Source organism: Saccopteryx bilineata, chromosome 2 (assembly GCF_036850765.1).
Source record: "Saccopteryx bilineata isolate mSacBil1 chromosome 2, mSacBil1_pri_phased_curated, whole genome shotgun sequence".
Classification (NCBI taxonomy): Eukaryota; Metazoa; Chordata; class Mammalia; order Chiroptera; family Emballonuridae; genus Saccopteryx; species Saccopteryx bilineata.
In genome coordinates this window covers 45,185,395-45,210,868 of record NC_089491.1, presented here as the reverse complement: position 1 = coordinate 45,210,868, position 25,474 = coordinate 45,185,395, and the positions used below count along the sequence as shown (strand labels likewise).

Here is a 25,474-nt window from a genome sequence, read left to right as displayed (position 1 = left end):
TGCTTCCCAATTGTATTGAACATCTGAACCTTGGCAGAAGAAAGGAGATTAGAAATCAGTACACAGCACTAGGAAATATGGCAAACATGGCACATATACTGATCTGGAATCTTAGTTAAACATGGCCCCAAGCTGTATCCAGATAGCTACAAACTCTCCCAGGTTTGCTCATAAATAAACAGTTAGATCTGTGCAGAGGCCAATTATGATTGAAAAGAACCGCTCAGGGAAAATATTAATAAGCCAGCAGGAGTAAATCACTTTATTTTGTGATATAAGATACAAAAATCTGCCATCATCCCTCCCACCAGAGCTCAGTACAAATACTAGTTGCAATAAAGAGACATATTTATTAAAGAGAAGTTTTATTTTTAAATCTTTACTCCTGGCCCTGGCCGGTTGGCACTGTGGTAGAGGTGTCGGCCTGGTGTGTGCATGTCCCAGGTTCGATTCCTAGTCAGGGAACACAGCAGAAGCGCCCATCAGCTTCTTCACCCTTCTCCCTCTCCTTTTTCTCTCTCTCTTCCCCTCCCACAGCCAAGGTTCCATTAAAGCAAAGTTGGCCCTGGCACTGAGGATGGCTCCATGGCTTCTGCCTCAGGCACTAGAATGACCCCAGTTACAAGGGAGCAACACCCCAGATGGGTAGAGCATCGCCTCCTAGTGGGCTTGCTGGGTGGATCCCAGTCGGGTGCATGCGGGAGTCTGTCTCTGCCTCCCCGGTTCTCACTTCAGAAAAAATACAAAAAAGAAATCTCTACTCCTAAATTCTCCAACATACTTCTTTGCCTTCTGTCCATTTTCTGACCACCAGCAGAATAAACAGCATAACAACTTTCACATGAATAGGAACCAACCATTACTATACTGTCACTGAAAGTCCTTGTTTACTGGACAATTGACAGCAATAAAATGTTCAGAAGTAGCTGTTATAGATTTCCTGACTTCCTTCAAATTTCCAGAATAAGAAAGGAACATAATCACTATAAATTCCCTTGGATGCTTTGTTGGTCCTGGTATTATACAGAATTTCAGAAATAATTTACAGTGCATTGTACAAATAGATTAATAACAGAAACTATCTGCCACTCACATATAACATGGGTAACTGTTGCGCTAGAGATGACCTGAATACTCCTCCATCCTGCTTCTTATTGCAGGGCACATGGGGAGCACTGACTTCCCAGGACCCCTGCAGGCAAGCTGGAGGCATGGCACTAGTTCTGGCCAGGGGAAGGGGAGGAGAAATGGTGTGCGGCCACTCCCGTGCCTGGCCTTTACAATCCTCTGTAAGACCCTCAGCTCATGTGGAATCTAATTCATTCATTCATTTTCTATGTGTCTATCTCTTTCTCTGACCCCGCCCCCCTGTCTCTCCCCACCCTTTATCCTTCTCTTTCTTCCTCTCACCCCTCTCCTTCTCTGCCTCCCTCTTGTTCTCTCCCTCATCCTCATAGCTGAAGTGAACACTTACACTACAGAAAGCCACGGGACAGCACGTGCTTGAATCCCCACACTGAGGGGAACAGCTCACGAGGACTGCCTGGCCACACTGGGCTGTCTGACACATAAGAAAAACATGTCTGCACTTCAGAAAGCCACGAAGTTCGTTACGGTCACCTTGAGCTAAGAAAGTTGGCATTATAGTTCCCTACTTCGTTTTTTTATCATGCTCTTCCAGATTAAATTACTTCCTTGATAGCTTTATGTGAGCTAAGTAAGAAAACTTCTCTGGCCAGGGTAAGTCTTTCCCACCACCACCCTCTCTTGTGCAAGGAACAAAAGGCTGTTCTGAAGCCCGCCTGTGCTGACGCAGACAGCCCTCTAGCACCTTACACATGCAGTCCGCGGGGACTTCAGTGTTTACATGTACTGTTTACTTAATCCTCATGACAACCCCATAAAGAAATTATCACTAGTACTCTACATATTTACCATGGAGGAAACTGAGGCAGACAGAGGTGAGTATCATCCTGTGGCAGAGCCAGGAATTCCAACTCAGCCCATCTGGAGGAGGATACATACATTATTGCTACAAAAACTATCCACACAGCAAAAGGACTCCTTTAAAGAATAAAGGCACAACTAAGATTAAAATGAGCTAATCTTACACAACTTGGTTTACCTAAAGCTATTCAGGAAAAACACTACTGCAGACAATGAGACCCACCCCCACCCCTCATCAGCCTGTGAGCTTCATTTCGTCTGTATCTGTGAAACTAGAAAAACATCGGATTATGCTGACAGACTACTACAGAAGGCACAGGGCAATTTTCACACCTGATGGAAAAGAAAAAACAAAACAGAAACGAAGCAATACTTGACCATAGCCAGAGATGATACCCGGTCCCTACTGAGAGAGCTGAATGCTGTGCCCGGTACAGGCAGCTGAGCACTTGCAGGTTCCTCAGCTCAGCACACTAGGTGCCAAGATGATGTGTCCCACTCCCGGAGCGTAGTCACCAGCCTCCCCGGGCCGAGGGTTAAACAAGCAGGGAGGGACTGCACAGTGCTGCACAACACAGCCCTGCTTCCCCAGGCCTGTCCCAGCGCAACCCTCTTGAGTTCCCAAAACAGTGCCCACCACTGACAGGGATCGAAGCACTTTGAAGTCTATGGCCTCATCTAATACACTGGGATTCACAAATACCAAGTAGCTGACAAATACCAGGAAAAGGTTAAAGTGAAGTCACATGTGCTAGTCGGCCCAGAAAACAAAACAGTCTCTACTTCTATGCAGAGAGAGCCACTAACACTAGAAAAGTCCAATTTATGTCTAAAGAAAAAGGATCAAATAAAAGGCATTCTGAGAAAAATGCACCCTGAATTGCTAATCAATTTTAGATGTTTAAAATATGAGTCTATTCATCTCCCAGGCCCAATAACCATAGGTGAGGGGTTTGGGGGGCAAGGAAGGATCCAGCAATTTTGTAACTCAAGGAAGGATCCAGCAATTTTGTAACTCAAAGGCTGGAGAGCTCAGAGTGGGGAGGGTCAAAGCTGTGGGTGGGGAAGGAGAAGTCAGCAGGAGTCAATGACTGCATGAGGCCTGAAAGCAGTGAAGAAAAGTTGGGGCGGTTATTTTGAGAGGGCAGAAAGCCATTAGGAGGTGTAAAGAAAAATATGACAGGATCAAGTGCACTTCATAGTTGTTCCCATCTTCACAAAATTTGGGCAATAGCAAAGAATTAAGCAAGGATTTTGAAAAAAGTTTTCAGAGGCAAAGATTAAATCTTAAATTTACTGTCATTTAATCTAGAAATGTGGGACTTTAGGAGTTTCCCTTAGCTTCTACATTTCTTTGTTAGAGAAATGTGAAATTATAGATAATTAAAATCTGATAGTATAGATAGATCAATGGAACAGAATAGAGAGCCCAGAAATAGACCCACATCAATATAGTCAGCTGATCTTTAACACAGGACCAGAGGCAATACAACAAACCAAGATAGTCTTTTCAATAAATGGTGCAGGAAAACGGGATATCTACATGCAATAGTATGAATATAGACACAGACCTTACAGACCTTACACCTTTTCAAAAATTAATCATAGACCTGAAGTGATAAACTATAAAACTCCTAGAAGGTAATATAAAAAACTTAGATGACCTTGAGTATGGCAATGACTTCTTAGATATAACACCAAAGCTGTAACCTATGAAAAATATTATTGCTTAGTTGGATTGATTAAAATTAACAACTTCTCTGTGAAAGATAGTGTCAAGAGAATGAGAAGACAAGCCACAGATGGGGAGAAAATATTTCCAAAAACACATCTGAAAAGGACTGTTATCAAATTATACAAAGAACTCTTAAAACTCAACAACAAGAAAACAAACAACCCATATCAAAAATGGGTCAAAGTCCTTAAGTTCACCTAAGAAGAGACAAAGATGGCAAACAAGCACATAAAGAGATGCTGTATCATGTCATCAGAGAAATGCAAATTAAAACAATGAGATATCACTACACCTATTACAATCACCCAAATTTGAAACACTGACAACACCAAGCCTGGTGAAGAGGTGGAGCAGCAGGAACTCTCATTCATTGCTGGTGGGAATGCAAAATGGTACAGCCACTTTGGAAAGAAGTTTGGTGATTTCTTAGAAAACTAAACATACTCTTACAATTCCATTTAGCGACTGCTCTCCTGGGCATTTACCTGCAGGAGATGAAAACTTATGTCTGCACAAAAACCTGCACATGGATGTTTACAGCAGCTTTATTCATAATCGCCAAAACGTGGAAGCAACCAATAATGTCCTTCAGTAGGTGAATGGATAAATTATACATCCAGACAAGGAAATATTATTCAGCACTAAAAAGAAATGAGCTATCAAGCCATGAAAAGACATGGAAGAATCTTAAAAGAAGCCAGTCTGAAAAGGTGACATACGGTATGTATGATTCCTATATGGCATTCTGAAAAAGGCAAAATTTGGAGAGAGGAAAAATATCAGTACATAGTTGGTGGGGTGATGGGTAGGGATGAATAGGCAGAGCACGGAGGATTTTTAGGGCAATGAAAATACTCTGTAAGATACTATAATGATGAGTATATGTCATTATGTATTGTACAAACCCATGGAATGTTATGGTACCAAGAATGAACCCTAATGAAAAATAAGGAATATGGGTGATTGCGATGTATAAATATCAGTCCATCAATTGTAACAAATGCATCACTCTGGTGAGGGCTGCTGACAGTGAGGAAGGCTGTGCATGTACAGGGGCAGGGGCCATGTGGGAAATTTCTGTACCTTCCTTTTCATTTGCTGTGAACCTAAAACTGATCTAAAAAAAGAGCCTTTTAAAAATCTGATAGCTTATTTCTATGGATGAGTATATTCCTACTAAGGTGATACCAGCTGATCTTGCTCAATACCTAGAACAAACCACACTGAATGATGTAAGTGGAAAGGCTTAGCTTTCCCCCCATAGAAGTCAAATCTACTGACTTCAAAATGTACTTTTATTACATGGTACACATACTTCCAGAATAAAATCCAACTAACCGGAAAATAAATTCCAACAATTGAATCTAACTAGACTGCAAGACCCAGGCACCTTCAGTTTTCTTTCTGAAGTTCAAGTCCTTCCCACTAACCACCTCGAACCAGCTGCATGTAATGATTTCAGTCTGTCCTCACAATAAGTCTCACTCCTCATTAACTCAGTCACAGAATGGGTACCTGGCTCTCCCTTCCAGAGAAAACACACAATGGACTCATGAAGTTGGTCCCACCGTCCTGCAGACTGGGAAAAACAAGCCAGACCAGGGTCCTGGGCTTTGCTGGCTGTTTGGAGCTGTTCCCTCAAAGGAGTGGGGTAGGGTAATGCAGACCTAACCCTCCTATACCCGGGAAACACCGTGTTTGCACCCTGTCCCAAGTTCCCTATCAAATTTTCTTCATGTATGGATATCACATTATCAATGCTATGTGTACATGTGAGAAGATGAACCCCTTAACTTAAGAGTACTTTCAATGCACATTCACTCTCCCAATATTTCTCTTTTACCAATTTACTTTGAATCAAGCTAAATGTGGGCATGATCTAGGAAGGTTAATGCAAGCAGGTGTATCACAATTACTTTTCACTGAAAACTTCCTTCTATTTTGGCAAGAAAAATCAGGCTTAGGGAGAAAATATGAAGTGCTATATCAGTTTCTATGCAAAATTTCCTTTTAGATAACATCTGTCACCTTCCCAGGTTTGCTGGGAGCAATCACAGCTTATGCTTACGGTACTGGATCATGTCTGTTTTATCATTCATCCAGAATTTTCTTTTTTAATCAAAAGGTGACATTAACAGTAACTTACTAAACAGTGTATGAATGCTGAATTAAAGTTAACAGTCTCATGAAAACAAGCCAGGGCGAGTTGTGGATGTGCACTGTGCACCTCCAGCTTTTACCTGGTCATGTGTAGACACCCGGGCAGTGAAAAGTCTTCTCATGAATGTGTGCCGAAATCAGGAGACAATCAGTGACAAACCCATCTCCCCTTTCCTGACCTAGTGTAACTAAGCCTTGTCTTTCAGGGGCAGAAACAGAAGAGTCACTGATAAAAACAAATTAAGCTGGGACAAGAGAAGCAGGAGACAGGTAAGTCTTCCAGGTCTTGGATCACGCAGGAGAGAGCCGGATGGAGGCAGCTGTTTGCTGGCCACCTGAGAACCACCTACAAGATCTGCAATGCTGCTCGGTGGCTGTGTGACCCAACCAATAGGGAACTAGGAAATTCTAGACACAGTGTATATAAAATAGGTACAGAAAGCAGAAGTTGGCAGTTGTGCCACAGAGCAACAGAGAGTACCTGAAGTGCTCTTCCTACTGTGATTTAACCATTTGTAGCATCGTTTAAAGTGTATAATGTTATTTTATCAGATGGTAATTCTTCTGTTTTTTGCAATAAAGTAAGCCCTTCTAGACCTCAAAAAACAAAGGTACCTGTTTAATAAAAAGTTATGGACCAAATAATCTCGTTTCCTCAAGAAGCAGGATGATAAAAATCTAACTTGCTTGACATGTTTAACTGTCTCAGCCTAGATGATACATGACAACTAAATGTCATGTGGGGTCCTGGATACTGTCCTGGGACAGAAAAAGACATTAGGGAAAAACTGAGAAAATCTGAACAAAGTATGGACTTTAGTTAATGGTAGTGTATCAATATCAGTCTACTGATTGTAACAAATGTACTATACCAATGCAAGAGGTTAACAATGGGGGAGAGTGGGTAGTTATGCGGCATTCTCCTCACTACCTTCACAATTTTTCTGTAAATCTAAAAACATTCTAAAGTAAGTTTCCTAAAAAAAATGTTTGTCAACATTTATCATTCACCACAGAGGACCAGGGCAGTGGTTGGCAAACTGTGGCTCGTGAGCCACATGCGGCTCTTTGGCCCCTTGACTGTGGCTCATCCACAAAATGCCACATGTGGGCTACCTCGATAAGGAATGTACCTACCTATATAGTTTAAGTTTAAAAAATTTGGCTCTCAAAAGAAATTTCAATTGTTGTACTGTTGATATTTAGCTCTGTTGACTAATGAGTTTGCCAACCACTGGACTAAGGGAATATCAGCCCCACGAAAACCAGAAAACACAAATGCCTTAGTATCTATGTCTTTTAAGAAAATGACATTCAAAGTCTACAATTTCACTCATGCAACGACAGAAGGTTCATTTACACTCCACCTGACGGAAGGCTTTTTTCCTTAGATCAAATGATTCTTCTAATTTGATACTGTACATTTTTTTATTCCAACTATTCTTGTATAAGTGCAAATTGTGAATGATAGCTGTTTATGTTGTCTCCATCATCAAAGAAAGAACTTCACAGAGGTCATTGAGGCTAGTGTTGTATCAGTCTGATCAGATGCTTCAAAAAGAAAATCAGTAGCATCAATTTCAACAATGGTTTGATTTTTTCCCCCTCCACTGCATGGAATCAAAGTGAAGCTTTTGGTAACTGTGTTGTAGGTAAAACATCCAACCTTACTACAAATGTCATTGTCAATTTACAAAAATAAGAGTAAAACACTGCAGTATAAAAATTTTTACTAAATTAAAAAATCTGTGAAGTAGAATTGCACCTAGAATTGGTGATAAATGCTTAAAACAGCATCCGAACAGGCTCTGCTAGTCTACCCATTGAAACAGAAGCTGTAACTGTCAAAATTTCAAATATATTTATACACAGTCACAGTACCTAAACATTTTTATGGCAGTTACTTTCCCTCTTTACACTCTATCTTCATTCGGGTTTTTAAAAAGTTTAACCTTTGAAAAACCACTTAGCTAATCATTCTGGTTTTTGTAAACTAGTCCTATAAGTTTTCATTATCTTTTGTTCAAAATCTATTGAAAAGCTTTCATCAAATTAGTCAAAATGGGAGCTAGAAAAACTAATTTCCTTCCGCTTTCGAAGGTGTTAGCAGTTTAGAGTCAACTGAACACTAAGCCTGATTACAGGAGGGCAAATGGACTAACCAGATTAAATGATGAGAGCTCCAATGTTGTGCAAATGTATTCCCAAATTCTGTGACTATGATTTGGAATATGCCAACTTATATGCAGGTTTTCTTCAATAAATATCTGTACCATTTCTGATCCATGACTGGGAGTCCACATATACGAAAGGCCAACTGCACACATGGTTCTGTGCCATTCTACACAGGGGATATATATTACATATTTGTATACATGGTAGTATTTGTTTAGTAACTGTGGGAAATAAACACATACTACAGAAAGAACTTTAAAAATCTACTTTTAATTTTAAGAATCATTGATTTTTAGCTATCAGACACAAAGATAAATCAATAATGCTTTTCCAACATTTTATGCAAAGAGATGAGCCAAAAATATCCAACAAAAGCAAAATCAGTTGTACAGATTTCCTTATAAATTTTCTTGAATACATTTCCCCTTTAAAATAAAATGTTCTGACACCTTGAATTCCACCTTTCAACAGTTGAGCCCCCTTGAGAGGCCCCGAGTCCCCGTCAACGGCACCCGGGGCGCCTTTTCCACAGGCAGAAGCTTCCCCAGATCCACGCCAGAGCTCGTCTCCCGTCCACCTCCTGCTGCCCAGCAACCTGAGGGGACTTACTTATCTTTCCATTGGATTTTCTGAAGAACCAAAGGTGATTTTCTTGGGTTGTGATTAAAAAAAAAAGAAGGTAGCCAAAAAATCCTATTAAAATCTGGCTTTTTCACATTATACCAAGATCAGTTGTCCTGAAAACCAGCTCACTTTGAGCTCCCAGAGCCCTGGCCCATTAAAAGAGCAAATAACTGTCAGAATTGCAAACACTATCTACTAAAGGAATCTGTCCTCAATGCCAAAGGAGAGCCAAGAAAAACCCAGGCTTTTCTTAATTGAGTCATCATCTTATTAACTCACTGGTGCATCACGTAAGGGAAAAGCAATGTCAGTGAACTGTGTATTTACACTGAACTCAGTATCTGTTTTCATCCCAAACCTTTCCTCTTCCTTGGTCCCCCATCGCATCAGCTGCCCTCCTCTCTCACTTACATGGATAACATCCCCTCTGGGCGGTACAACTGGCCCAAAAGCTACTAAACATAATGGAAATATATGTTGAATACTTGCATTAAATCCAAGTACTAAAGAAGAGGCTATAATAAAGTTGGTACAATAATTCACTTGAATGGATAAGAGAACCCACAAAGCAGTATTATCTGTTTTCCTTCCTGTACAGCTTTTGTAGCATTTCCCTGACTCAACAAAGAGCATTAAAAATAAGTTCAATGACCAACTGGGGGCCCAAGACACAGGTGCAAGCCCATATCTTGCCAGACTGCCATGGGTTCATCTCAGCATAAGCCCATAAGCTTTTGCCACTCTAGGCTTGATGCCTACTTCTTACATGTAAGTATATAAGAGAAATCCCTGTTTGTTGCTTATCCTTCTTAACTGCATGATGTTTAAGAAGACAATTTAGAACTAAAATATCTACTTTGGGGAACTTCCACTATGAACAAAATGAGAAATGAAGTTAAAATATGAATATAAAAGAAAAGGAATAAAACTGAAAAAAATAATAATTTCAAGATGGTGAAGTGGCACTCCAGCCATCTAAAGTCAGGTGTCTTGGCACCATGAAGAATCCAAAGGAAGGCTGAGATTGAGAAAGAATGAAGAACAGCCTCTGAGACACCCCTGCCCACTACAGGAATGACCTGCACTCAACCCGGGGATTCAGAACATAATTTTTTTTTCCGAAGTTGAAAATGGGGAGGCAGTCAGACAGACACCCGCATGCACCCGACCGGGATCCACCGGGCTTCCCCACCAGGAGGCAATACTCTGCCCATCTGGGGCATCGCTCTGCCACAATCAGAGCCATTCTAGCACCTGAGGCAGAGGCCACAGAGCCATCCTCAGCGCCCGGGCAAACTTTGCTCCAGTGGAGCCTCAGCTGCGGGAGGGAAAGAGAGAGACAGAGAGGAAGGAGAGGGGGATGGGTGGAGAAGCAGATGGGCGCTTCTCCTGTGTGCCCTGGCCGGGAATTGAACCTGGGACTCCTGCACGCCAGGCCGACGCTCCACCACTGAGCCAACTGGCCAGGGCCTCAGAACATAATTTTGATATCTCTGATCATTTACTTTCTGAATCTTCGGCAAACAAAGGTACTTAGAGGAAAGGAACTCCTGCCAACAGCAAAGTGTAACCCGACAACCTACCCAAACGCAAGAGCAGAAAACACGGACAGGAACCCAGAGTCACATTGAATCCTCACCTCCTCCAGTCCTAGGACTATCACTACACCCCTGCCCAGGATGAGACCTGGCTTCATAATGACGACCCTGAGTTAGCAAGGAAAGCTTAAATGATTTTACAAACAGTTATTAAAAGTAATGCATTGTATGTATCCATATGCTTATGAAAAGACACGTGACAGGATGCTCAGTGCAGCACTATAGCCACAAGGAAAAAATTACCCAAATGGTCATTAATGGCAAAATGGATAAACTGTGGTACTTCACACTCTACAACAGTGGTCCCCAACCTTTTTTGGGCCACAGACCGGTTTAATGTCTGAAAATATTTTCACTGACTGGCCTTTAGTGTGGGGACGGATAAAGGTATCGTGACAGAGACAAGCCTCAAGAGTGAGTCTTAGATGGATGTAACAGAGGGAATCTGGTCATTTTTAAAAAATAAAACATCGTTCAGATTTAAATATAAATAAAATGGAAATAATGTAAGTTATTTATTCGTTCTCTGCAGACCGGTACCAAACGGCCCATAGACCAGTACCGGTCCGTGGCCCGGGGGTTGGGGACCACTGCTCTACAGCAATGGGAATGAAAGATATACAACTACCATAATTTATTTACCCACTTCTGGAAGGGCTCTCAAGTCAACGCTGCTTGTCTGAAGCCCTTGAGTAGCAAACAATGAGAAAAAGAGTTAAAAGCAGTGTCTGCTGAGCTCCTGGGAACTGAATTATGCCTCTTCCTGGGAATATAAGCCTGGAAATAGCAGCTTTTGTATGGCTGAGTTTTAGGATCTGAACTGGGGCTTTCCTTTGCCTCTCAAATTGTATCTCTGTTAGCAACAACCAACTGAGGGACAAAAACTAGTAGTTGGAGATAGCAGAATAAGAACTTGTTTCTACTAAAAAAAAATTCTTACTGTTTCCCTTTAAAACTTCAGCCTTTGGATTTCTTAGCTTAATGCCTTTCCCATAGCATTTAGGAAGGGAGTCTCAGAGAGATGGGAGAAGAGGGGAGGGGAGGGAAGGGGAGGGGAGGGAAGGCCAGGGGAGGAAAGGGGAGGCCAGGGGAGGAAAGGAGAGGCCAGGGGAGGGGAGGGGAGGGGAGGGGAGGGGAGGGGAGGGGAGGGGAGGGGAGGGGAGAGAGGATGGAAGGAGAAAGACGGAAAGGAAGAAAGGAAGTGAACAAGCTAGCACTCAGTTTGCCCGGGAGAGTGCAGTAATGTAAATACCCGGTTGGCTTGCCAGATGGTTAAGGCTGCTGAAATCTAGGACTTCTGTGAGGTGCTCAGCTTGGAGTTACAGTTATGCTGATGAAGAATGAGACTGAAGGGTGAGAATGAGAGGGTAGAAACAAGGGTGAGTAACAGCCTCTTCTTCCGGGGAGCAGTTCAGAGCCATAAACACATGTAGGGCCAACCTTCTCTTGGCAGACAGAAAAATGTTAATAACTTTATAATTTCCCAGAAAGTTACTATGTTCTAATGCAGTGATTAGGCATTTCAAAGGAGTACAGGAGGGATATAACATATGTATGTGGATTTTTCCAGATTCACATAAATATTTGAAAGTTTTCCGGTTCATATTTTATAAGCTGAAGGCATTAAAAAATGCTCTCTGATCTTTTCAGAACCAATCCCCATAACACAGGGAATCTCAGAAACTGAGACTGAAAACTGAATCTAAAAAGTTCCTTAATGGCGGCAATGGTTCATTTCATGTGTCAACTTGGCTAGGGAACAGCACTCCCACACTTGGTCATAAATGTCTGGAAGCTGCTGTGACAGTTTTGTACCTGAGATTAACACTTAACTCAGTACAGTTGAGTAAAGCAGATTTTCGTCATCCAATTGGTTGAAGACCTTTAAATGAAGACTGACCTCCACAAAGGAGAAAAGAATCCGCCAGCAGGTCCGAGTTACTGCATGGTACTCCCTGCATTTTGGACTTGGCCAGAATCTACTATTATGTGAGCCAGTTCCTGAAACTAATTCAGTCTATGTCTTCAGCTAGATAGATAGGTAGCTAGATACAGAGATATATGTAGATGTCTACATCTCTTATTGGCTCTGTTTCTCTGGAGAACCCTAACTCATACAGTGGCTTAAATCACTGCACTTTCACTGGGACTAACTGCACATAAACAATGTACCAGCTTCTTGGTGAATATACGTGAGCATAACTACATTAGTTGAATAAGACTATTCAATTTATTTAGTTGAATAAGTTGAATTCAATAAGAACTGAATTCTTATTTTGTTGCTGAATAAGAACTATAATTTTAAATACCATTCAACAGAGTAGGTCAGTTTTTAAGACCCAAATGATCTGCTATACAGTAATACTTTAATTCTCACCAAGATTCCTTAGGATTGTAACAACCTGATAGGTCTCTGTACTTCTGTGGACCAATAGATTTTCTATTAGCCTGAACACAGCTTACTCATGGTAATCTATTAGCAAAGAAGTGATGCATTATTCTTTAGACCAGTATAAAACCTCCAAATCCGTACACACAGAATCAATCCAACACTCACTTCCAGCTCTGTGCCTTGTCTTAGCCTCTCATGAATTTGTACTGAAGACTAGGATTGCTCTACCACAGCGCATGTTCCCATTTCTTCAGTTACCTCACTCCCTGGTCAACAGGTGCATTCCCATTGTGTTAATGTTTGACACCTCCAGTAACAGCCACCAAATGCAAGTCCGTTACCACAGCCGAAGGCAGCAGGCTGCAGGTGAACACAGGGTGGGACACAACGCCCACTCACCCTCGGCTCTCCCCCTTGCCACAGACGTGGTCCATGTGCTTAGCCTTGATTCTCTCAGATGTTTGTGCATTTTGTCCTTGTCCCCATAACTCAGCAGCCACAATCCATATATCCCCTTCCATCAAGCTATTTTTACCTTAAAAAAAAAAACCCTGCAAAATCCTATATTTTTGTGTCTTAAAAAATCTTAAAATATCTACAAGTACTTTCATGTTTATTAAGACATATTTTTCTTTTTTTACTGTGCTAGCATCTTATTAGGATTGCGTAATGCCAGTGACCAAGGTCAGCTAGGTTCACATTGGATTCGGGCAGACAGTAGAGGAACCGTGGAGCCAGAAAGCCGTGGGCCATTCCTGTTCAATAGATTCTCCCACTAGAGGACAAGCAAACAGCAGGGAAAACCGCTTTTCACAGCAGCAGGCAAACAAACAGCAAAACAGCCCCTCACAGTGGCAGGCAGGCAATCCACAATCTGCCATCCAAATCTGCCCAGAGTGGAACTGTAACTCGTTCCATAGAAACAAGAATTATGAGGTGACTGTGTCACAGGAGGGGATGAAACAGTGTAGCGGCCATGCCTAAGTCTATAGGGGACAAGTCAGCAAATGCTGCCACAACCTTCCACGAGCCCTTCTCCACCTCTGGACCAGGTGACATGGGCAGCTGATGGCAGGTGGTACTTTCAGAACTGCATTCAGATTTCAGAATGTGTAACTCATTCACAATTTTTGGCTGACATTTAAAAAAACATTCCTGGTCAAAGATATTATTAAAATGAGATGGCCACTTCAGGATGCTCCATAATTTTATAATTATCAGTGATTACAACGGGATATCATGGCTGAACATTCCCATAAAATGTCCTAATACTAAACCAAATTAATAGAAATTGAAGAGAATGGTTGCCCTGGGTTTGTGTGGTGGAAGGAAGATATTAAATATGTCATTATTTCCAGTGTTAGTTCTTAAAAATGATAGGTATGAGTGCATTTAAGGGACAAACTTGACAGGACCTGTATTTGGGACTGCTCCCAGAAAGCAAGACAGAGCTTCTGTAGTGACTCAAATTTCTTATCTCTAAAAAACTTCATTGTCCCTTACATACGTATTTCTCATGGTAAGAAACATACAACATGAAATCTATCTCCTTAACAAAAATTAAGTGTACACTAGAGTATTATTGACTACATGTATAATATTGTAAAGAAGGTCTCTAAGATTTTCTCATCTGGAGTGACTACAAAACTCGACCCACCATGAACTGCAACTCCCCATTCTCTCCTTCCCCCATTCCTTCAACCAAAATTCCACATTCTGCATTTTAGAGTTTGACTACTCTAGGTACCTCTATGTTAAGTGGCATCATGCAGTAACTGTCCTTCTCTGACTGGCTAATTTTATTCAGTAAAATTATTCCAGGTCCATTCATGTCGTGAATATTGTAGGAATTCCTTCTTTTCTTAAAGCTAAACCATTGTTTATCTTTAAAGTTGAAATGTTTTCTTTATCCACTCATCTGTCAAATAAACAGGTTGTTTCTACCTCTTGGCTATTGTAAATAAAGCTGCAGTGATCATGGGAGTGCAGATCACTCTGTGAGATCCTGATTCACAATTCTTTTGGATAAATACCCAGACGTGGAACTGCCAGGTCATGGTGGTTCCATTTTTAATTTTTTCCGGTCGTCTCCATTCTATTTTCCATAGTGGCTGCACCATGTTACATTCCCACCAAGAGCTGCACAGAATCCCCTTTTCTCCATCTCCTCAGTAGCACTTCTTTGTTTTCCGGGGTTGTTTTATAACAGCCATCCTAACAGATATGAGTTAGTCTCTCACTGTACTTTTTTTTCATCATATATATATTTTTTTTTTTCTTGAAGGACAAATTATTCCAACAAAAAAAATACCACTGTGGTACAGAAAATATAACCTCTCATAACTAAATTCTCTTATTTTTCATCAGAAATCATTCCATTCCAATTGATTTTTTACATGTCTTAAAAACTGTTCCAGCTCAAGATGAAGAGAAAGACAGACATCGGGGCAAAGGTGTTCTGAAAACCCCAGTGCATTCAGAGCTCAGCCCTCTTCCCCAAGGACTCACCAGGCACTGTAACCTGGACAGAAAATATTGTACCGGGACCTTGGTTGAGCCTGTACAAAGTAACCCTGAAAACACAGTAACATTCAAGAGCAAAAAAGAAAGTAGAAACAGACTATGTTCGGGTCAAAGCACTATCTCACATGGACAGGCAAGAAGGACCACAGTTCATGTTCTGAGTTAGGTATCGTGGGTTTACATTCTAGCATCAACACGGATCTTCAGGCAAGATCACACCTGACACGTGTGAATTTACCGATCACAGGGAGGAAACAGAGGTTGAAAACTGGACACAATAACTTTTTCACCTCAGAACTTTGAGCACAGAATACACAAAACTGGAAATTTCCACTTAATATCTGTACTTCCACTGTCCTTATAAGTTGGCATCACTGGCAACACCAGGCCTACATGCGGCATGACAGCACTGCCCATCCCCCACCAGGTGAAGCAGAGGCTCCTCCTACCCAGACTCCGCTCCACGGAATCAATGTTCCCCACCTGGTCCCCTGGGATCCGAGTGTGAGCCGCACTCCATCACGTCAGTCACCCACAGGGGAGAGAAAGGAAGACAGATCCTCTGACAGGAGCCTAGAGTCTCTCACTGGAACTGTGCCACCGCCAGAGTGGAGACAAAGAGATAACATCTCTATTGAAAACAGGAGGAAACCCTGAATTTAAATGGCCTCCTTGATTTCTGACCAGAGGTGACAGCTAGATCCAGACCATCTGCCCCAAGGTCCTTCCCACTCTTTGCCCTCACTGATGCTGTCACCTGTGGATAGAGAGCAAGTGGGCAAGAAATTTTGATTTTTGACAGGATACTATTTGAAAGCCAGCACCCAGTGCAGAGCTGGGTATGTCTGAATACAAAAAAAAAAAAAAAAGAAAAGAAAAGAAAATGTGGGAGGGAGGAGGAAAAGGGAAGAAAAAAAGTTTCTTCTGTGGGAAAATGACAAGACTGGGAACAATTTAAGATTAATTTTTCACCACAGTGCTATGCTCCCAATTTAAATGACAGACAAGGTCGATTCACAGTGAAAAATAGAGAAACTGATGTTTTCAACCCTATGTAGTTCTGGAGGATTCCAAGGCCTTGTAGAAGAGTATTTCTCACACTTGATAAACGTGCAGATCTTAGCCAACAAAACATGTCTTATGCATTCCAGAACTGACATAAAGGTTGTTTATATCATATTGCCCAACTATGAACAAACATAAACCAGACATAAACTCCTTATACTTACAGCTCTAAAACATTTACAAAATCACTGAAATCAGAGTGAGTAACATTCATCTAATCTGACGGGGGATGCACTTGAACTGAAACTAAATCACCACGGCCGAAGTCAAGATGGTACTGGCGGCGGCTTGCACTTGGCTCTCCATAGCACACACACAGGAACAAAACCCCTTCCTCCCATCACTTTCTATTGAGACCACAGACGACCCGACACTGTGCCCTCGGTCACTTCCAATCTGCACGAACACATCACTGACACAGTGAGCCCACTGTCTGCCTCCCTCATCCACCCATGACAGTGAACGGAGTGCTGTGGGACACTGCACAACCTAAATCACAGAGCAGCTGGCGAAACTGTGTAGCCAAATAGGTAAGGGAGGAGTCATTCAGGTAATTCCAAATGGGCTCAAATTAATTGTTGCACCTTTCATTAAATAAAAACAGAAATCTTGAGTCTCTTAAGACCCCCAAGCGTACATGTAAAAACCCCAAAGGGTCTGAAGCCCCCTATTTGAGACACACTCTTCATAGGACGTGTCCATAGCTCCAGGTGCGTGCCAGCAGGTGTTCTTCCATTCCCTGTCTGCACCCCAGGTTCTTCAGCTATCAGGAACCTATAGAACTAAGAAGGTGAGACAATAAGCTCCTTGAAGGTTGGGGTCAGGTCTACGAAGTCTGACTCGTGCCTAGGACTCTGTCAGGCACATCAATACTGAGGGAATCTGAGTAAAAAAAGAAACGAGTTATAGAGCGTCGGCCTAGCGTGCGGAGGACCCGGGTTCGATTCCCGGCCAAGGCACACAGGAGAAGCGCCCATTTGCTTCTCCACCCCTCCGCCGCGCTTTCCTCTCTGTCTCTCTCTTCCCCTCCCGCAGCCAAGGCTCCATTGGAGCAAAGATGGCCCGGGCGCTGGGGATGGCTCTGTGGCCTCTGCCTCAGGCGCTAGAGTGGCTCTGGTCGCAACATGGCGACGCCCAGGATGGGCAGAGCATCGCCCCTGGTGGGCAGAGCGTCGCCCCTGGTGGGCGTGCCGGGTGGATCCCGGTCGGGCGCATGCGGGAGTCTGTCTGACTGTCTCTCCCTGTTTCCAGCTTCAGAAAAATGAAAAAAAAAAAAAAAAAAAAAGAAACGAGTTAGAGCTGCTGCATTAGCCTATGTTGTTTTTATAAAACATACAGGCTAAGGAATTAAGGGTCAAAATTCCATTTTCTCTTTCTATAATTGATAAAGGCAAATATAATTTGGAAGATCTCAAATGTTTACAAATTAAAGCAATGAAATTGTTTTCAGGGGGAAATCATTTCAAGGAATTCATGTGCCATACATACATTCCACCTTTACAGCTCCCCTCTGGAATGAGTGTTTACTTTGCATTTCACAACCTGATATGAGACTAATACAGTCAGGCAGAAACAACCTGAACAACCATAGTTATTTCCCATGTCTTCCTTCCAACTACATACTGCAGTCAAGGGTTCTCAGCCTCTGCAAGATACAAGAGGCAAGAATGTATAATGCATATACCATCATAGGAGGAAAATAAGAAATGGACATTTGATCACTATGGAATTCTAACCTCTCCCATCATCACCTTTCTGCTGTCAATTCCCACACCTTGTTCAAGGCAGAGTAACACGTTGTAGCTATTTACACTTCACAAATGAAATAGACTATGCAACCAGGAAGAAATAAAAAAACAGGAAAAGAATTCCACATACTCAAGGTGACAACACAATATGACCATGAACTTGAACAGAAATTTGGGAGAGGAGTCCATCAACATTTCAGGTTAGAAGACAAGCTAGACCAGAGTCCGTGGTTCTTGGCATTTCAATCTCCAATGACACCTTATGTTAAGCCTTTTCTATAGATCAGATCAGAATAAATAACTTCTCACTAAAACCCAAGAAAAAAGCTCAAACAATCAGCAAGATCTGAGGGTAAGAGCTGGCCACTGCATCTATGACCAGAAATTCCTCTAAGACTGGGGAGGCCAGGATACCTATTGGGGCCAGAAGGCCAAAAAGAATTTTATTATTTAGGAAATTAAATTTAAGAGGCTGTCATTGACTAATAAGAGTCCACAGGTTTCAGGTAAACATTTCTATAGCATTTGAACAGTTATGTTGTATACCCATCACCCAAAGTCAAATCACTTTTCATCACTATTTATTTGTCCCTCTTTACACCCATCCCCCTAACCCCTCCCCGGAAACCACTGAACTTTTATCTAGGTATGTCCATGAGTCTCAGTTTATCTCCCACCTGTGTGTGAAATCATATAGTTCTTAGCTTCTTCTGACTTATTTAGGAAATTATTACCTTGAGATGAAATTGAAATATCAGAACCAGAAGGGATCAGCAGCAAATTAAAAACTGTCTTGCGGACAGACTACTGCAAGGCTCCAAAGGTTCAAGGCAGAGCTGTGGACTCCTAAGCAGAGTTTTCCGCTTTGGCAGCAGGGCAATGATCACATCATCATGACAGACTAAAGAGAAAAAACAACTAAGAGTGAAAAGACCAGCAATAGTGAAAAAACAAAGATAGATAGACGGACAGACAGACATAGATACACACATACATACATACATACATACATACCCCAGTTCTGAATCCAGAAAAGGCATAGAATCACTGAAAAGCCTGTGACTAGTGCACTGATGGATCCCAAAGCCATTACCAAAAGTACACGTCATACGGAGTCAAAACACCCTTATGCCTCTTCCAGCACTGGGTTCCAACCCACCATCATGCCTCAAGGCAGGAACAAACCTTTATCTCCTTGGATAAACACAATATTACTCACCATATGAGTAAAAAATATATATATTTACCTTCAAACACTACAAACACGTTATGAAGCACCCAGATGTCCACATTTTCAAAATACTCAAAGCTGAGGTCAAACAGAGAAGAGCTAATTTGTCTCACCCATGTCAAGCTGGCCATAAACTCATTGAGTGGTAAGAGGGGAAACTGAGGCTGTATCTTCAATCAGTGTCTCTCCATCTGCTGATCACTCTTTCGCCTGCTCTCACCTTGTCTCTGACTCTATGTCTCCAGCCCTCTCTCCATGTTTGTCTCTTTCTTTGCCTCCATCTCTTCTCCCCCTTTCCCATCTTTCTAACACCGTATCATGTGAGTTAGTGAGCGAACTGCGGAAGCAACAGCACTATTGCCAAAGACTGTCCGACTGAGAGCCGTAGGGTGAAACCCAGGATGGAAACATGTGTAACAAACCCTAAGCAGCACTCAAACTCTGCCTCTCCGTATGCATAGCACTCATTCTTAGAAACGTCCTTGTTAAGTGGAATTGCTGTTCAACTGCTGATCTTTTCCTCTCAATTTTGGTAATCTTCGTTATACAACCAGGCTGAAGTAAACTGGTTTGGCAATCTATGTACAATTCACACTTGGGTAATCTTGGTTCTTCTCAATTAAATTTCTTGTTTCTAAATTATTAAATGAAAGACTCCGCACTTCAATATTGTATGTAGAGAAAGATCATAAGCTACTCTATGTGACACAGCTAACCACACAGGACCAGTTTTGGTGTCTGACCAAATTCCGCCCTAGCCCTGTCTGGCAGGTCCCCAACCACACTAATTCCTGTTACACTCCAGGCACCCGCCCTGGGTCCATCCCTGGCCTGGCTACTGTGGCAGAACCTGTGCCCATTCACAAAATCTTGGTGGTCCTGGGGCCAGCTGGATCCTCATGTTTCTGTTTCTGAGAATGTGCGGTTCTCAGCTAATTTATCAAACTTAACTCACAAATGACACTCAAAATTGCTACAAAGGGGGTTGAGAAAACTCTGAAAAGCTTCAGTGCTGATCAGAAATGAGTCCTGCCAACCCTCACCTTCCCCATCAAATGCTCAGTGAGTGCACACATACACACACATGCACACACACACACACAATTTCTGTCTCTTCTTGCCAATCTCTGAACATCACCACTAGGTCACTACAAGAACGTGAGAAAATCAAAAAGGAAATAAAAAGACACCCAGCATGAACTAACTGCTTTCTTAGTATTTATATATGGACCAAGGAAATGAAGACAGAGTCTTATTCAACTCACCCAGCAAATATAATTTATATTTATTTAGCTCATTTATTGAGTACCTACTGGCTACAAATCTCCCTTTCACCAAGATAATGAATGCCCTGGCACCAGAGCCCGGCTAGGCTAAGTTATTACAAGTCTGCTCTCTGTCTCTCCCCAGATATTTTCTCTCTACAGTTATTGATCGACTTACGACCTATGCAACTTACGATCATTCGATTTTACGATCACAATCGCTAGCCACGACTGCTCCACATTTGGCAGCGCAAGCGTTGCCCAGCTGGGCGTACAACAGTGCGGACCAGATTCTGGCAGCACCACCATCTCCACGTGCACCATTTCAACTGTTATCCCAGACTCAGTACAGCAATTTGTGTTTTGTGTCTTGGATATTTTTCATCAAACCCCTCCCAAGATGTCTACCAAGAAGAAATTGTCTTTGTCTATGCCTCAGCCTGCCATGAAGGAAAGAAAAAACAAAATGGTGTAAAGATGATACAAATGCATAAAATGAACAAAGAAAATTATGATATACAACAATAATGAAAGAAAATTATGATATACAACAATAATGAAAGAAAATTATGATAAAATATGACATAAAGATTTTTATAACATCATTTTACAGTACTGTACATATAGCCTACTGAACTTATGACCAAATTGTGTTATGACCAGTCTGTTGGAACCAATCGTGGTCGAAAGTCGAGCACTAGCTGTACTTGAAGTACTTTTCTTGGCCTGGTATGATCTTCCTTGTGGAATACTCTTACACAACCATATCACCTTGCCCACTGTGATGTCACCTACCGGCTGACCCACTTCCAGCTTACTAGGAAGCGGGAACGATCCGTCCTGACTCTGGCCTCCATGTCCACACGCCCAGCTCAGGCTAACAGGTCATGCAACGCTGTGAGGCCAAACCCTGCCCAACCATTAAGAGAAGGAGTCCATCAGATTTCTAAGAGGAAAAGAACTTAAGAATGTGTTGACACACACGCAGAGACCATTGTCATCCTTTCACAGTGCAACATTATTTTCTACTATCACAGTAACTGATGACTGAGGAGTTCAATCCAAAATTGCTTAACATTTTGATCTAAATGCTTGAATGAACTCTGAAATGGAAATCACTACCATGTTTTGCCTCTACAGGATCAAATATTCTTATCTCTGATATCTGGTCTCCTCACACTGTACATGAACATCCACCCCCATTGGCACAGGACAGGGTGCCACCAGGGGTAAGATGGAGAGCCAGGAGGGAAACAAAGCCACCAGATGAAATAGTACATCTTTCTGGAGAGACAACTTCGCCTTAGAAGGAAATATAACACATTTCATATTAAAACAACCTCCACTACAGTATGAAGTAAAATGAACAAGTATATGATCTTTTTAAGATAAAAACTCAACACTTCAAAGAAGGTCCTGCTTGCAGCAGTCTGTTGGGCTATGTCCACAATATATGGAGTTTCCTGAAAATAACTCTCTTGCCTTTACATGGTCTTTGAGGAAATTTTTTAAAAATGTTTCACCCACACTATGAACTTTCTGAGGGCATGAACTACATCTCTTCCTTCTCTTTGTCTCCAGGGAACTAGGACAGTACCTAAGATAGTATCTGGCACAGAACAGATACTCATTAATGATTGCAGAACTAATTTGGCTGAAATAATGGCAATGGTATTATCAATAACCAAAGATTTTTATCACATTTGGAAGGGAAGGAGAAACATGAGGAAGTATGAGGAAGTGGAATAGAAGCAATCCAATTTACCAAGATAGTATGGCTGCCATGGTAACCACCAGAAGAAGCAGCTCTGTTTAGTTATTTTCCACTTGAACAAGTACAGGAAGGCAAATATTGTACTTGTTACTCTCCCATAAGAAGGGGGTGGGGCTTAGGACACAAGTCTACCAGGTGACACCAGTAGCCATTAAATTTAATAACCTTTGAAGAGTTTGAAAAGGTATCATGAAAATAATATCACCAACAAGAATAAGTTTGAGTCTGTGCACTAACACTATGAAGGTCATTCTAACCATTTAAAGGTTAAGTGTCAAATATCTGCTGCTGAGACAGAACAATTATGAAATTAGGTCTGTATGTGTGTGTATGTTATATACATAAAAATAATATGTGAACTCACCTTTCCTTATTCCTAAAATTGTTACCTTTTTAATTGGCTACACTGGACCCTAATCAAGTAACAGAAACATTATTCAAAGAGCCGAGTTTATAGCACAGTTTAAATTTTTTTACTTCCCTAGTGGAGCTGGTCCATTTTAATTCATTTGTAAATACTAGAAAAGATGAGTATCACACCCACTTTCTCTACACTATCCCGCTTACACTGCAGTGAGTCACTCTCCTTGACAATGTTCTCTGCACTCTCCAAACTGGAGAGAGAAACTGGGAGGAGGCAGAAGTGAGGACTCCTTGCCCTGCAGGTTACTATGTGAATGGGTGAGCCACACCTCTGCCACCTCCCAGGGCTCTTTCTTACTCTGAGTCTTCTGTCTCAGGTATCTAACTGCCAACCAAAACTATGTCTTCAAGATTTTTAAATAATGACAGCCAGTGTTCCATAACATTTCAATTAAAATCTAAGCAGAAAGCTAAGAACCATTTTACAGCAGTCACATGTTTATAGACGAAGAAATGAGAGCAGCTGCCTGAAACACATACCATAACACCAGGTACAGACAGGTGCACCTTCACCTCAAACAGAAAAACCTGAGTGGCTTTTCCTCCCTGCCCTGGACCAGCAGGCATTCTCTTTCCCGCTAAGAATTTAGTAACTTTGTTATTTCTGCTGGAGTCACAGGAGTAGAATATTTACTGTATTATTTCATTATTTTATTTTGTTGTATATAAAGTTTTTCAATTCACATCTGGGATCAAATCCCTGCACTTTTATTAGCTGTCCAAGTACCTTAAGGATTTTAGGTATAAATTTCAGGGTCTAAGTTTCTGCATCAATCAAAGAAAAAAAAGGTTTACTCTAAATATTATTATGAAATTTAAACAAAATAACTCCTTAAAATGCTTAGCACATAGTAGGCATCAAAGAATATATTGTGTCCAGCAACATAAGTGCCCAACAATGTCTATTTTTTCTACTTAGTAGTAGGAAAATATATGTAAAACTGATATAGAGAAAATACTAAATTGGCAAAAGGCCCGGGATCACCACAGCTCCAGGGAAGTCCTCCAGTAGGTGATAGTCATAACCAGGTCGCAATTATGAGCCGGCGCTCCTAAACCCATGCCCTGAAGAATCTCAGGACGCTCAGGATTTCACTACGGTCCCTGTAATTAACAAAGCCCCTTTTGCAGGGCTCAGAAACGGACAAGTGACTCTTTCTCTCCTAAACCCTGATTCTGAATGCATTCCATTTCCTGAATTCTTAAGCGACCTTGGTCTTGGAAAAGTTAGTGAGCCAGTGAATGGAGAAGAGCAACTCGCAGAGGAGAGCAGGGTTCAGTGGGTCTGCACAGGAAACGCCATTTTCACCTCCCGCCTTCAAACGCAGACACGCACCTGGGGATGAACTTGGCCTCGTCCCCGAGTCGCGCTCGGAAGTCCTGCCAAGCCCTGCTGGGGCCCGCCTGGCCCCAGGGGACTGCCAGCGCCGCCGCTGCCGCGTCCTCGTGGCCGTCATCCTCCTCGCTCTTCCCAGGGTCGGACGCGGCTCGGGACACTGAGAGCGCGGGCCCGTGCTGCTCGCAGTCCCTACGCCGCCCCCCGCGACGGGCCCCACGGAAGCCGCGCGCGAACTCCTGGAAGGTGATGACGCCGTCGCGGTCGGAGTCCAGCTCCTGGAACACGGCCTCGGCGTCCGCCGGCCGCACGCGGTGCTCCGCGCTCAACGCGCTGAACTCCTCGCGCTCCAGGCGCCCCGAGCGGTTCGCGTCGTAGGCGGCGAAGACAGAGCGCAGCCGGGCCAACTCCTCCTGGTCCGCGTCCGCGTCCATGTCGCCCGACCGGGGCGGCCGAGAAAGTTCCGGGACGCGACGGGGTGCACCGAGCGCCCTGACTGTGGCGACAGCGGAAAGTCCAGGGCCGCGTGCTGCCTTAGGGAGTCGTGGCAACTTGGACTTGTCCGGCTGGTTCGGCCACTTGCGGGACCGTTAGGGAGGCGCGAGGCAACCAGGCGGGTCGAGGACGGGGCACTCCAATGCTGGTCCCACGCATGGACCCCTGATGGCTCCTACCGGCTCCGGGATAGGTGCGACTGCGCCCCTGGCTGCGCGCAGCGCGCGGGAACGGCCGCCCGAGACTGAGCCCCGCGCGTCAGCACTCGCCACTTTCCCAGAGGGTTGGCTCCGCCCAGTCCGACAGGAGGGGCGCGCTGCTCAGGTTCCCCTGCCTCTGAGAGTCCGCTGTGCTTCCCTGCTGGGTTCTGGTACAACACTCAGCTTGGGGCTCTAGGAGTTGGTACCTGGCCAGAACTGGGGGTGCACAGTAGCGTTGCCAGGCCATTCGGGGTAAATTTTTCCTCGGGTAAAACCAAGAATTTAGCGCCCCACAATTACGTTGCTGGCAGGAGTGTGGGAAACTGGACAAAAGGGAAAGGGAAGGGTAGGTTTCCAAATTGATTAACGTTAGGTGTGTTTTATTTTCTTCTAATTGCAGAAATTTGGTAAACGTCTGTATATACAAGTTTTCTTACAAACCAAGGTGTATGATTGACCAGAAGATCCCATTCTCCAAGATCACTGGTTCTCCTAAACTCATGTTCGTCCAGCATTCAGTCAGTGGTAGTCAACCTGGTCCCTACCACCCACTAGTGGGAGTTCCAGCTTTCATGGTGGGCAGTAGCAGAGCAACCAAAGTATAAATAAAAAGAAAGATTTAATTATAGTAAGTTGTTTTATAAGGATCTATTCTGCTAAACTTAGCGGAAATTCAACATAAAGTACTTGGTAAGTAATTGTTATTATATGCTTTAACTTGCTGTAACTCTGCTTTATAAATTTTATAAAATAAAGTTATTTCCCTACTTTATAAATCACCAT

General features: G+C 42.7%; 1 protein-coding gene across 1 annotated transcript in view; it reads right to left on the bottom strand.

The window, feature by feature from the left end:
* Positions 1–24,935, bottom strand: part of LOC136324321 (ras and EF-hand domain-containing protein-like) — a 71,235-nt gene extending 46,300 nt beyond the window's left edge. Inside the window, 1 exon segment of the mRNA XM_066257022.1 lies at positions 23,997–24,935. Coding sequence (XP_066113119.1) covers positions 23,997–24,430 — 434 coding nt within the window. The 5' untranslated portion in view covers positions 24,431–24,935.
* Positions 24,936–25,474: the final 539 nt, after the last annotated feature.